This window comes from Magnolia sinica, chromosome 6 (genome assembly GCF_029962835.1).
Source record: "Magnolia sinica isolate HGM2019 chromosome 6, MsV1, whole genome shotgun sequence".
NCBI lineage: Eukaryota > Viridiplantae > Streptophyta > Magnoliopsida > Magnoliales > Magnoliaceae > Magnolia > Magnolia sinica.
The window spans coordinates 1,698,291-1,712,879 of record NC_080578.1 but is presented as its reverse complement, the minus strand read 5'-3'; the positions used below and the strand labels follow the sequence as shown (position 1 = coordinate 1,712,879).

Here is a 14,589-nt window from a genome sequence, read left to right as displayed (position 1 = left end):
TGGACCCAAGGCAATGAAGCCTCTTCAGTAGGAGGGACCACACTTCAAATGCAGGTGGGCCCACATCACATGCAGGAGTTCCCACGTTTGGGAAATAGAGAGTACCTCCTCCCAAAATAATGGTACCATGATAGGAATGGAAGTGATTAATACGGAGCTACTCTAAATGCTGTTAAGTATGTGGGGGCTACTCTCACATGAATTTTCAACTTCCTTGGCAAAGCATATTGACCTGAGGTAAAGTGTCTGCTTTCACTTGCTTTTTAGATTTTTCACAACAGAAGATCGATTCCATCACATAATATTCAAGTGTTTTATGTATTTGTTTCAAGCATCTGTAAACAATGCTAGAAAAGAAGGTCACCAGGTGCAGGTGCATCCTCATATCTACTTATAAGCTGGCTAATTCTACACGTACCAGCCCTGTCCATCCATAAACATGCTCATACAACTAGCGTAGACAAGCTTTTCATGAGGTGGACCATGAATATGTTCTGCCATTTCACCCAATCTTAAAATGTTAGGTTGTTAAGATTCATGATAAAAAGTTATAGCGGAGATGCCTACAGTCCACCTGACATAACCCTCGTTTCTCCTTCTTAACTGGGACTGATAAGGGAGTGCAAAACTCCCATTGACAAGTTAGAAAAATTGTCTTCTTCAACTACTTAATATATACAATATTGTAGCCATTGGAGTATGATGACCGGATGCAAAGCTTGGGTCTTTCACGTGTTCCATATTAACATGTGCGCATGTGGAACATGATTTTAAAACTTATAGATCGTGGCCATTTGAGTAGGATGACTAAATGTAAAGATCAAATCTCTCACGTGTTCCATTCCACATCCGCATGTGCCCGTGTGGAACATGGTTTTAAGACTAAACTTGATGTAGGGAGGGAATAACTACTCCGAATCTACGGAACTCTATGGACTCTTCTTCACAGAGTTTCCTCAAATCCATGAGGGATAAAAAAAAAATTTATTAGAAATAATTTTTAATAAATTCAAAATAAATTAATTGATGAATAAAAATGAAATTGCAACCCTTTAAATAATGATCTCAAACTTAGGATGAAGTTTTAAACTCAAATTACCTAAAAATGTAACTTGCTATAGTAAACTTACTATTTATAAACAATCACCATTCCTTCTAGACTTGATGGTTTTTGGCCAAAAATAATGTCCAATTTAGCCTAACCACATTGTTCTCCTAACTTTTTTAAGACTTTTTCATGTTGGGTACAACTCCTACAACTCAAATGATTAAAAGTTATATGCCAGCTAAAACTTACTATTAGGGGTGTACACGAACTGAGCTAGCTCGGTTAGCTCGCTCGACTCGACTTGAAAAAGCTCGATTCGACTCGATTCGAAGTTGACTTCGAGCCGAGTTGAGCTGATTTTTTGAGCTCGAAAATGAGTTCAAGTCGAGTTCGAGCTCGCCCCAGCTCGACTCGACTCAAATCGTACTCAGCTCGAATCAAACTCGGATCAAACCAGTTTGGTGACTCGGTTACTTTGATATTGATGTTGCTCACCAAGTGTTTGATGAAATTACTCAAAGAAGTGTGGCTGATGGCAAGGAAGGCATGTATATGAAACTAATACCCTTTTTTTCTTGATTTTTATGTTGCTTAAAAGGTGTTTATAAAATACCTGTAAAACCATTGCTACTATCTCATATATAGTGAGATTTTGAAGGTATAGGTGTTTTTGAAAATGCCTCAGTGGCGAATTCAGCCCAAGCTGCTAACCAAACCAAGCCGAGCTGGCCAATCAGGTTCGAGGACCGAGCCAAGCCGAGTTCGAGCTGAGGTCGGCTAATGGCCAAGCTGAGTCAATGTGAGGCCAGCTCACCTTAACTCGGTGTACACCCCTACTTATTATTTTTAGTAAAAACAAAATAAAATAAACTTTTGACCGTCAATCTATGGAATCTCACAAATTTGGTGTGGGTAACCTGGCATAGTGGGGTCGGTTAGATAAAGTAGCTTTTCCAATCCCAAAATCACATATAATATGTCTAAAAACTAATTCTAATTTGCAAGATACAACTATTTTAAGGTTCTAAATGTCCAAATCATTTCCACTTCAAATGGAGCCTTCTCTAGTTCATCTTTGCCATGAAAGTGTCTGCAACCCGCTCTACATCATAACTTGTTTGAGTTGAATAGAACTCTGTGGAAGACTCGGGTGAGGCGGCCAATTCAACCCTAACTTGGGTCAAGTGAACCTTACTCTACTTGGATGGGTTTGAGTAGTTGAGTCTTTCAACAATGAGTAACCTCAGCTCTTTAATGATCTTTTTGATGTAGATACATAAATTTAGTAGATTTAGAGTAGCAAACATGTCAGGATTTGATTGGACTACAAGCGGCTGTGAGAAATTGACCAACTTCATTAAAATTTTATTAATACTTTTTTGACATTAGCATATGACCGAATCAAATCTCACCACTTAATTAAATCCATCCTTTGATATTTTTACATGTTTTTGGTCTACTTAGAGAGATGGTTAAATTTCTAAATATGGCAATACATTGAAATAGTCAGAGATCGAATTTACCCCTACGGAGATTACTAAATTCACCCAACCACTTCAACACATTTGCATAAAGACGTTAAACACGATCTCTTTATATATCTACAGTCTCCGTAATATTTCACCACCATTTTTTAAAGTTATGGTGCACATGCTCCGTAGACACGACATACATCCAGCCGTAAATTGGGTGTCCAATTGCATGGCCCATTGCGGAGCCGTAGGATCGCAAAATTCATTATTAATGAACCATCTTAAGCACCTCAGCGGATGTCAAATGGGTGGTTAAAATAAGATAGCCACCGATCCAAAATGTCCATCAAATTCAACGGTTCAGATTGTTATACGTATCTGCCACGTGTACTTCTACCAAGCGCGTAAAACAACCATGCTCTGGCCCAACCATGTTGTCAATGTAAAATCGACTCCGTCCATCACGTTCTATGCTCGATTCTGAGCCCTGGGAACAAAATCAGTAAGATCTATAATTCAGGTGGGCCAAACACCGCAGGGAACAACCTGGATGGGATGCCACCCACAGGTTTGTATGTGGAGCCATCATGGTGTGAATCTTTCATCAAAGCCGTTAATCAGGTGTCAACCAGAAGGATGAAGAGAATATGCAAAATTGAGACTGAACCAAACTCAGACGGGCCACACCGGTTGAACTTAGTGATTTTAGGAGAAATATTACATTATTCCCATTGGTGTGACCCATTCAATTCTTTTATAAAGCTTTTATTTTTTATGTACGGTTTAAATAAGCCTTTTCACCTGATGAACGGAGTAGATTTTACAAATACAATATGGTAGTTGGATATTCTCTCAAACGTTGTAATGAAATAGGTGACCTTCATATAAGAATGAGAATGATTCACATACATTTGATGTGGAATTTCATACCAGTGCATCCTTTCCCACCAATGTGTAACCTGTGTGGAACACGTGAACCGTCCAGAAGGTGGGCCGTACCTAAGGCATTTAATGCGGAGTTGTAATTTTCCCAAACACCATCTATTTAACTCCACTTGGCCTTGTCATGTGTGTTTGAGAGAGAGAGAGAGAGAGAGAGAGAGAGATGGGAAGGAAGCCATGCTGCAGCAAGGAAGGACTGAATAGAGGAGCATGGACAAGCCATGAAGACAAGCTGCTGTCAGATTACATTGCAGCTCATGGTCATGGGAGATGGAGAACCTTGCCTAACAAAGCTGGTAAGTTCATGTGCAAGTACTTCTTCCCATGTTAGGCTAAGATCCACCTACATCCAAACCGTCCATTATGTGTGCTTCCTCATGTTAGTCCTAAATGCTAAAATCCAGTTATATCCAGGTGGTCCACACCAAAGGAACAGTAGAGGACCATAGACACTTTTCAGATGGAGTATGGGATCTACCATGTTGTACATATGACATCCAACCCATTCACCAGGTGTGCCCCACCGGGATGAAGGGGCACACCAAAGTTCCGATCATTATATGTCGCCCATCGACACCATCCAATTACGTCGCCATTAAATTATTTTTTTATTTTTTTTTTTCTAAAGTACACTAATCCAACAATCTTAACCATCCAATTTCGCACATTGAAATTGGACAGCTGATTGCTTCCCTTTTAACTGTCCATCAGACGGCTTATCTGATTGGTGTGAATTTTTGGCTATCATCCATCCACTGTCTGAATTGGAATGCATGAATGGCACATTTACCAAAGATGAATTCATCTAGTCTGAGCAGTGGGCTGTCAAAAGGCTAGTCTAGGGGCTGGCTTTTGAACTACTTAGGCTTGGCTTGTCCAATATTTTTTATTTTTACCCGCACTACCCCATGTAAGCTTGGGATAAGGTTATGGCCATTGTTTTAAGACTGGAACGAGTGTAATGCGACTCAACTGAGTCAACTCATACCTCACAAATACCCAATTCATTTTCCAAGAGACTCAGCTCAAAATCTTTCCAATCAGCAGTTTTAGAGGTATGTTTTAAGCATGGGGTTCTAACATTAGAAATTGAAGTTTTTAATGCCTTTGTATTTTGTAAGGGTTGAAGAGGTGTGGAAAAAGCTGCAGGTTGAGATGGTTGAATTACCTAAGACCAGATATCAAGAGAGGAAACATTACTAATGAAGAAGAGGATCTGATCATTAGGTTACATAAGCTACTTGGAAATAGGTAGATTAATCTCTAACCACCCATCATTAATATCTTCTTCTAATCACCACATTCTACTAATCTCCTTTTTAATTACCCTACGGCACAGATGGTCATTGATTGCAGGACGATTGCCAGGGCGTACAGACAATGAAATCAAGAACTACTGGAACACTTATCTCAGGAAAAAGCTCTCAAGCGATAGCTCAGAACAGCAACGGACTGGATGGAAGAACAAGAAACCGGCCCCTCGTGGCCCACTTAAAGAGAAGGCTGTAAGGTCTGAAACCAATGTGATCCGAACCGAGGCAGTTCGATGCACCCGATTCACATTCCCCTACCCAACAACTGGGTTTTCGGATTCTCCCCTTCCCAATTACAATGAGCACGAGCGACCTCTACTGTTGAACTTAGATAGAGATGAATTGCGTATGGGTGAGATTACTGGAAAATGGGATTGGCCCTCAATGCACGGAGTATCTAGGGGTGATTATTGCATGGCTAATCACGCTGGTGTGGATGAAAATGAAGGTGAAATCTCACCCTTGAGTGAAGAAAGTTACATGAGAAGGATTAATCCAGGCCGTGGAATTGAAGGGGATTATCATTTTTCGTTTCTTGATGGAGATGTATGGGACTTTAATATGTTTTAGTTGATTTGTGTTTTTAGTTTGGATTTCGAGACTAATTTCGTTTCATGTGTTATGGTCTCAATGTGAATAGTAAGTGTGCTATGAACAATGTCACCTCTCAGGAATGGCAATGTGAGATGTGTGTGCAAGATCTGAACCATCCATCATGCAGATCCAATTGGGTGGATGTCTTGTCCTAGAAATCAGGCTGATCTGATCATCAGATAGGGCATATATATAGGTTGAAGTCGGACAGGTGGTCAGTTCCTCTTAATAGTCGATCCATCTTGTAAGCCTGCCATTCACATGATAGTGCAACTCGCACGTATGCATGATCCAATCCTTCCATCAGGGGTCCACTAACTATTTAGATGTTCTGGCCCACAATTCAGGCTTCTCCACTCCTCAGGTGGCCATGGTTTAGTGACAGTTAGAACTAAACTAATTTAACCGTCCCTTTGTCTTGAAAATCATGGCTCACTTGAGAAGTGAAACAGCAGATCGAATCAGTGACCCACCTAATGATCATTGAATAAACGGTCCACACGATTTTAATACGATGGATTGCCAACTATAGATCCTGCATTTTGGTTGTTTAACTTGAGTTAATGTGAATATAACATGTACAGTTTCTGAGTGCCCATGTATCAAGCGTTCTTGAAATCTGAGTTTCCCAGGAATGATGTATTGGAATTTTTGAAAAGCCATATAATGTAGAAGTTTTCAAATTTTAAATTTAAGATTTACAGTTTTAAAGATCCTCATTAAAATATAGGGTGCTAAATGACCCAATCTGAAATTTTGGTCAGGTTGGACTGGTTTGGATTGAGATGGGGTTGGGGTCGGGTTGAAAATTCTCAAACACAACCAGGGTCAGGTTAGGCTCAGGCAACCTAACCCAATGAACCTGATTATATATTACATAAATAGAAATTTACTATTAGTGTGCTATTTGAGTCTTGTGGGCCCGACCCAACACGACTCAGACCGACTGAACTCAAAATGGGTTAGGGTTAAGGATATGGTAATACCAGATTGGGCCCAGGTTAGGTCTCAAATCTGATTGACCAAGCTTGGAGTTGAATTGGGCCCAAAACAGCCCAAGTTGCTTCCCTTTCAGATCAACGAGTTGAATCATCTGGCTCACAAGAAATGAATGTTTCCAATTTTCTCTGGAGGTAATCTTCCTGGTATGGCCTACCTTTTTCACGGCTAGCAAGCTGCATTGAAGTAACACATCAACGAAAAATAAAATCGTTGCATTTGAATGTGAACGTTTCTCCTATATTAAAAGACCAACATTGTTGGGACTAAAACATTTCATTTCCGAATGAAAGGGCTGCTGGACTCCTGTGTTAACTTTCCAATCTTTAAAAGATGGTGGTGGCTCATCCTCCTCAGACCTGGCACTGATGCATAGCTACGTCCAAATTGTGGGGCCCATCGTAGATAGATTACATCTTTAAAATCACACAGATCTAACCATTGAATGAATGGGCTATCAATGGATGTTGTAAAGTAACATAATAACAGATCTAAATTCAAAAAGAAAAATCAATAGATAGTATCAGAGGTTTTTAGGCAACATGGGATTTAAAACTCAACTAAGAATTTGTTTTCAGGAAACAAATTTTCTAAGCGATTCTGTCATGTTGGGGCAATGGGAATGTAACTTTTGTGTAATCTGAAAACCGTGTTTGGATACTTAGAAAGAAGGCAGTCGTGCCGGTCTATTTATAAAAAATATATAAATATATATAAAAACAAGAAAGTGACTCTTTTTTCCTGAAATTTGCAAGTCGACTTCTGGCCAAGAATATAAATGTAGGGTTTTTATTGCCATTGTGTTGTAGCTACAATCCGTTTTTAATTTCCCTCTTCCAGAGCCTTGAAGTCTTAAGCATTCCACTTCCGGCAATGTACTTCTTCAAGTTTCCTCAGTATAAATTTTCGGTTATGCCCTGTCAACATTTGATTTAGCAATTTGGATGGTCGGAATCGCCAAACAACTATGTCATGTGCAAAACTAGCTTAGGAGCATCAAGAATCGGTAGCGTTGGTTGAACCCGAATAAGGTAGGGCAGCACACTGCAGGTGGCATCTAAAATCACTTCACAAAATCTTTTCTCTTTTTTTTTTCCAAGGGTTCTTTTGGTGTTTGCCTGTTTAAAACATTTTTTAGAGTTTCTATTCTCAAAATGGCTTAATTAAGTGAATAATGCCTTTCAGTAACACCTCTCCGTAATTGCCTACTCAATTAATGGAAAAAAAAAAAACAAAAACAAAAACTATGTTCATCAAGGGCATTTGAGATGGTGGAACACATTACAGATCCATGCCAACCATTCATCAGGTAGAGCGCACCTTAAACATCCCATCTGCAACATGAAAGCCAGATTGCTGCCTGAGTTGCAAGGTCCTAACTTTGATCTTGTGGAGTCTTGGAGCACACTTATCAAGTTAGCTATACATGCATGTTGAATCTTGACTATTTGGACTTCCATCTGATTAACTATTTTACTAGTATAAGTTGACCTTTCTGATTAGCTGACCAACAATATTTTTGGTTCATGGCATATTCACAATGTACCCTATTGTATCTATGACAAGGAGTCCCTTGTCGACTCCAGCAATTATTCCAAACCCCCAAGGGAAGTGAGGCACATACAATTGGCGGGCTTTGTATGGTCACCTTGGTGTTTGTATCACATCCATTTCATTCATTAGTTTTACCACTTTATGTGACACTTGCGTTATATATATATATATATATATAATTTTTTTTTAAAAGGAACAATGTAAAATCATAAGCAACTAACTTATAAGTTGTCCAAATACAAAAACTAAGTTACCTGTAAGTAAGTTACAACTTACATACAAACAGAATTTACCTTTACCTGTAACTTTCTTTCACATCTTTCACATGTAAGAAAGTAACTTATTTATAACATTTAAAAATTAAAAAAAAATTAAAAAAAAAAAAAAAAAACAACTTACAAGCATCCAAACGCGGCCTAAAATCATGACACTGGGAAGGTTTCTTTGGTGGGTTATTGCATTTAACTGTTTGCAGTGGTGTGGCCCACCTAAGTTTTGGATCACCCTTATTATTGTATCCAGGTCCTAACTCTTAAGGTTATCATTTGAGTGCTCAGGTCCCCAAACATGAGGGTTTTCAAGCGATATGCAGCATGGATGTTACCCAAACATTACAATAGGAAGATGGCCTAACCTCTGATTTTCAGAGAATATCGAAAATAAAAAATAAAAAAATCCTAAGCTTTTAATTGTGATATTTTTTTATGGTCAGTTGTTTAATTAAACAATACTAATCTCTGAGTCATACTATAAAAATTACTACAATCTTTTTTAATCAGGAAAAAAGAATCACTACAGCTGGAAAAGAAAAAAGAAAGAAAAAGAAAAAAAGATAGATAGAGAATCGCTTAGCAAAACTTCATTATATTTCACAATCATTACAGAGAGATGGAGAAAGAGAGAGAGAGAAGAACTGTACTAGTTGTTACCCTTTCTGCCCCAGAGAGACTGCCAAAAGACAGGCCAATTCTTCTGAGCCTCGTTCCAGCCTAAGATGGAGCCTTCCCTCAACGGATCCCAGCTCGACGACACTATCCCATAACTCACTCCCAAAAGAGCAGTCCCAAAGAAGACGAACGACACTATGACTGGGAGCCACGTTGGTATGTCCACCTTTGCCACCACCTTCAGATAATAAAAGAAAGGGAAGAACATGAGCCCGATCACCAATGGAATCCCCACCGAAAACCCCATTCTCTTCATCATCCTGTTCGTTACTACCTCCGGTATCGTATCATCACCACCGTCACTTCTCACATAGTCGTCATTGCCTTCTTCTTCTTCATCTTCTCCTCCTCCTCCATCATTTCCCCTTTTCTTCTGCTTTTTGCTCGTCTTATTAGGAGAAGGCCCGAAGCCCTTTGGGCTCTTCAGAGCGGAGACGGGTTGTGGCGGGAAGAGGCGAGCATGGAGAGAGGATTTCGTATGGGGAATTGGAAAGAGGGAGATGGGGTTTCGTCGAGAAGAAAAAAGAGGAGTTGTGAAGGGCGTTGTTGGGCGTGGGAATGGGCTGGATTCCATGCTTCTTCTCTCGAAGGAAGGAGGAGATGGTTCTACTCTTTTTTCGTACTCCTTTCGGATTGTAGATTTGGAGGCTTATCCATTTGGATATTGTGGTGTGTAAAAAATTACTAGATTAACCCTGCAGATTTTTTTTCGTGAGAAGGGAGATAGAAGAAGTAAATCGTGTGACAGGAGCCAACATGTGAGGCGTGTGTGCGAGATCAGAACCAATCATTACGTGAATGGCTGAAGAAGAAACATACTCCGGTAACAAATGTTGATCCAACTCATCAGTTGGGCTACGCTTGTATGCGAAAAATGGATGGTAAGAAAGAAATTCACGGGCGGTATGTGATCATGGACACAAATGGACCACCTGATGAGTAGACCTGGTTGTTGCTAAGAGGGCATGTCTTTATTTACCGTTAAGGCCCACCAAGGCTTTCGAATTTGCAGCATGCATTAGTTGGGCATTAGTTGGTTACCTTGATGGATGGTCCGAACCGGCCGGCCTCTTTCACGGATGGACCATGCACGTATTAACACCTCGAGAGTGTCTCATGGTAACGAACTGGACAGGATCCTACGGAGAGTCGCATCACATCACACTCATCCGAGTCTTAAAACCATTGTCTCCACCGCTAAAGTAATCCTCAACTGCCGTACATTGTAGGTCCCCAAGTCCAACCCAGCTGATAATGTCCAACCTTTCATGTGCCAGAGACATCCTACATGTCGACCCCGCTATGAGGATTACCTCTTGCAAAATTCAGCCTCATCCAGTCATCAGGTGCGCCACGCTGATAAAGAAACTAATGTCTAAGCCCTTGATAAATCACAAAATACAAGCGTAATATGTTCAATGATTGGATGTTGCTGATTCTTGGACAAGGTGATCCTCATGATACAGTCAGCCTATTGGATGGATTGGATATCACGCGGAGAAGAAAAGTTGGAAGTTTTCTGCTGGGTGAGCGGTAACTGAAGGTCAAGCAGTTGGACTTGGAGTTGACACCCTCTTATTTATAAATAACACATGAGCCCGCTTTCTTAAATAGGACACGGTTTGGCTGGTGACCCCTGCACCAGTCAGCTAGCTGGTGTCAAAGCTCTGTGGGCCTCACCAAGATGTATGTATTTTATCCACGCTGTCCATCCATTTTTCCAGCTCATTTGAGGGCATGAACCCAAAAATGAAGCAAATCTAAACCCCGGGTGGACCACATCACAGAAACAGTAGTGATTGAACTCCCCACTGTTAAAAACTTCATAGGGCCCACTGTAATGTTTATTTGCTATCCAAGCAGTTCATTATTGATTAGGTCACATAACCCTGGATGAAAGGAAAACATAAATATCTGCTTAATTCAAAACTTGGGTGGCCCCGAAGAAGTTTTCAACCGTGAGCATTCAATCCCCACTGTTTCTTGTGGTGAGGTCCACATAAGACTTAGATCTGACTCATTTTTGGCTCATGTCCTAGAATGAGCTGGCAAAATGGATGAACGTTGTGCACAAAACACACACATCATGGTGGAGCCCACAGAGCTTTGAGACGAGCTAGCTGGCTGGTTTTGGTATCACCAGCTAAACCGCTACCCTTAAATGGGCCACACCTGTTATAGCCCAAGCCTGACCCAAAACCCAATAAACTCAGCGTGAACCCAGCTGTTAATCAGGTCGGGGTGATTGGCCCACAGGTGGACCCAACTCATTGCCAGTCCCAGGTGCAGCTTTTCTTTTCTTGGTTTCTATCATTAACTCTTAAATTTGTAATGCATTTCCTTTGGAGGAGCAAGCCTATATCCAAGGTATTCCAAAACGATTGCATAATGGTAATAGTGGTAACCGTTACTCTTTACAAGGCCATAATGGCCATGGAGAGAGAGAGCCGGGGGGGGGGGGGGGGTAGAGAGAGAGAGAGAGCCCATAATGGCCCTGTTAGGGGCGCACAACTTTTGAACTTTTCGAAGGAAGAGGGGGTGTTACAGCATCATAACGGTAAGGACAGCGACTGTTATAGAATTACCTTGTCTGTATCTATACCTTTCACAAACTGGGACCGGGTATCCATATTCTGATTCTCATTTTATAGATAGCAAACCACAGAATGAAATTTTTCAGGGCATCCAAACACTTCAGAATGTTGTTTTACCAAATCAATGTGAGCGGTCAAAGTCCAGGCAGGAAAGAAAGTACAAACATCCAAGAATCAATAATGCAAGTGATGACTCCACAGAACTCAATGAGTTTATCAAGGCACCACGTTTCTTCCTCCGTGTCTAACAATTGAAAGACATGAACATTCTTGTACTGCCAGCTAGTTCAGTCATTCTAAGAATTGAAAGTAAAAGATGCAGGTGAGATTTACTTTCATTTTCCACCATCCTTTGATGTTTGTTGCAAATTTTCTCAAGACGTCTGTGCAATACCTAGATTTGTTACATCCCACTAGAGAGTTTATGAGCAGGCCTTCACGGTAAACCGTGTCCATCTCCTCCCCAAGATGTCATCCTGGTCGGCACAGCCATTAGCAAAAAAAAGACAATAATCAGAATATACCCGACATATATGGCAAATGAAATAAAGACTCGTGAGGGTTTTCATGGCAATTCCTTTCAGCCGGTGTAGTTAAAAAATTACCCTAGGGATGCCATTACCCATGTAAAACATGTGTAGAATACAAGTACAATGGCCCAAGAAGAGAAAACAGATGCTACCTGAGGAGATTTTAGAATGAGTGAAATGGCTGATAAGATAGTCAATAGTTTAATATCTCATTCCATAAGATTATCAAACTAAAGGCAACTTTCAATCAATGAGACTTGACCTAAAGAAAGATGGGTACAGTTTTCTCTCAAAGAGAAGTAGGATTTTGAACAGAATTTGGAAATAGCAAAGCAGGATATCATATGGCCTTCAATAAGAACACAATTGAATGTCACAAGAACCCCTTAAAAATTTCATCTGCAAGATGATGTGGACAACTTTGCGAACCAAAAAGATACTCTTATAATACTATTCAGTTCTGAAAGACATCTACATGTCTGCCAGTGTATCAAACAAATCAAGTATAGTGCTAAGGACACACAAAGCTTCATTGGATTTTTAACCTTTTAACTCATCATTTGGCTCCCTGGCTATATCCTTGGGGCATTGAGATGCATACTCTTTCTACATTCTTTCATGTTCCTTGAACTTGTTCCCTAGATGTCTAAAGCTAGTGGAGTATTTGCATGGCACTATATACACGGGTACATTGTTGCAATATCACCTAAAATAGAAATTAATACCAAAAGGAAACGCTGGGAAATGCCAGCAGGTGTTTTGCATATGTTGGAAAGCACCAACAAAAACGCTGGAGAGATATAATATAGGACATTCCACAAACGGCAGGAATGCACAAGAAAATCTCAGGAAACAAGAAAATAGAATTTACATAAACTTGGAGAGATACAGATCTTTTCAGTAGAGTATCCCTAATCTCAATAGTTGGTACTGGTGTACATCATAGTTAGAAACCCAAAACTTCGATTCTACTCGATATCCCACCAGGTTCAGTACAACTCGAAGACTGAACAAGTTTTTACGTGACTCAAATTGACTATTTAATAGTTAAATTAATTAACTGGAAAATTATTGGGTAATATTTAAAACAGTTACCTATATAACTGATACAAAATGTCTAACAATAGACAGATTAAATGGCATCGCTTACTGGTTGAAGACTCCGCTCCTCATAATAAAGTTGGCAAGTTCAAATCAATCTATCCTCCTTTTACTATGGACTAAATCTCTCTGAATCCAGTAAATTATAAAGCTATCGTGTAGGTTAGTGCTTTTATTTATTCAATAACACAAAACTAAGACTGTTAACTGGAATTATTTCAATTAAAAATAAAATAAGAAAATGTGAAACCTCACAGAGATACGGCATCTCACTGATTGATATCTTTACAGGAATTAGAATCTGCCCGTTAAAAGGAACAGGAAAAGATGAAGGAAAGTTGTACTCACTGAGAAGCTCATGTCAATGAAATGGCTGGAACTAGTTATATTGTAGTGGATGGGATCCCATAGCGGCAGCGCAGGCCTTCAATGGCTTTCTCCAGGGACCTTGTCAGCTCAGGGATTGATCCCTTGCATACTGAACAGTTTAGAAATAAAAGATGTGAAAGATTTAAAGAAAAATCGAAGGATAATAACACTTAGAAAATCACAAATTCTTTCTACCTATTGGTTGGACGGTAAAATGGAAAAGAAAGTGGGCCATGTCAGCAGCACTCCAAAACCAACCATATTAAAACGGTTTTTCGGATGAATCTACTGGATGGTGTGGATTTTCAAAATAAAAGCGAAGTGGGCCCCACCGAACACGTCAGCGGAGGTTGGAGCCAAGATCGCTTGTTCGAAAAATCTGAATCTTCCGTGGAGTTGTGTGACCCCGATCGTGATCGGATCAGAGATCTGAACCATCCAATTAAAGCCCCAGCCAGGCTTGACCCTAGCCATGATGGCAGATGCAATAATCGAGACGATCAACGTCCTGATCTTCAGTCCAAACACAGCTTTTTGTGCGTTTCTTGCTGCGAGAAACAGAGCTCATGCAGGAAACCTTTTCTGTGTAAAGGGCTGCGTAAAGAGGAGTGTGGAACTGCTTCTTCAGGGCGTCCTTGCCTATAAAAAAGAAGAGGGAGAGAACGGGAAGGCTATCTCGGGGAGGGATCCAATCTGGGGAGATCTAAGGACATGTGGGCATCCAGTGCATGGACGTGGAGCAGAGAGAGAAGGAGTTGGACATGGAGCAATTGTTTAACAAAGTTTTTTTTTTCTCCTTGTCTTGATTTTATGTTTTTAGAGGTTAGTTAAATCATGGTCATGATTTGCTAAACCTCTTAGCTATGGCTAAGAGGTGAAGCTTGTGGCGTGATGGGGATTTTTAGGGTGCTTTTTATTTATTTTTTATTGAATTTGGATATTAGTTTGATTTTAAAGGAATGTTTTTAGTTTTTAATGGTCATTGTGACTAAAATTACAACAGATGCGATAGCTTTGAGCATGTTCCTTTTCTTTTTATGTTTATGACGTCGGGAAGCCCTATTGTTCACCATCGTCTCCTGGACATGATCGGATGACGGTACCCTTCCTAACCTTCATACATTAT

At 40.1% G+C, this 14,589-nt stretch overlaps 2 protein-coding genes and 1 long non-coding RNA gene across 3 annotated transcripts; 1 reads left to right on the top strand and 2 right to left on the bottom strand.

Moving 5' to 3' along the window:
* Positions 1-3,625: 3,625 nt before the first annotated feature.
* On the top strand, positions 3,626-5,345 carry LOC131249451 (transcription factor MYB1-like). Its single transcript, XM_058250262.1, has 3 exons — positions 3,626-3,758; positions 4,584-4,713; positions 4,802-5,345. Exons 1-3 carry the CDS (start codon positions 3,626-3,628, stop codon positions 5,343-5,345), a joined length of 807 nt encoding a protein of 268 aa, XP_058106245.1.
* Positions 5,346-8,759: 3,414 nt separating this feature from the next.
* On the bottom strand, positions 8,760-9,506 carry LOC131247911 (protein PAM68, chloroplastic). Its single transcript, XM_058247867.1, has one exon. It carries the CDS (start codon positions 9,441-9,443, stop codon positions 8,841-8,843), a length of 603 nt encoding a protein of 200 aa, XP_058103850.1. The 5' UTR covers positions 9,444-9,506; the 3' UTR covers positions 8,760-8,840.
* Positions 9,507-11,617: 2,111 nt separating this feature from the next.
* Positions 11,618-13,662, bottom strand: LOC131247910 (uncharacterized). The gene is made up of 2 exons (XR_009172084.1): positions 13,443-13,662; positions 11,618-11,939 (listed from the first exon to the last, which is right to left on the bottom strand). It is a non-coding gene; the product is annotated as an uncharacterized LOC131247910 (long non-coding RNA).
* Between the last annotated feature and the right edge of the window lie 927 nt (positions 13,663-14,589).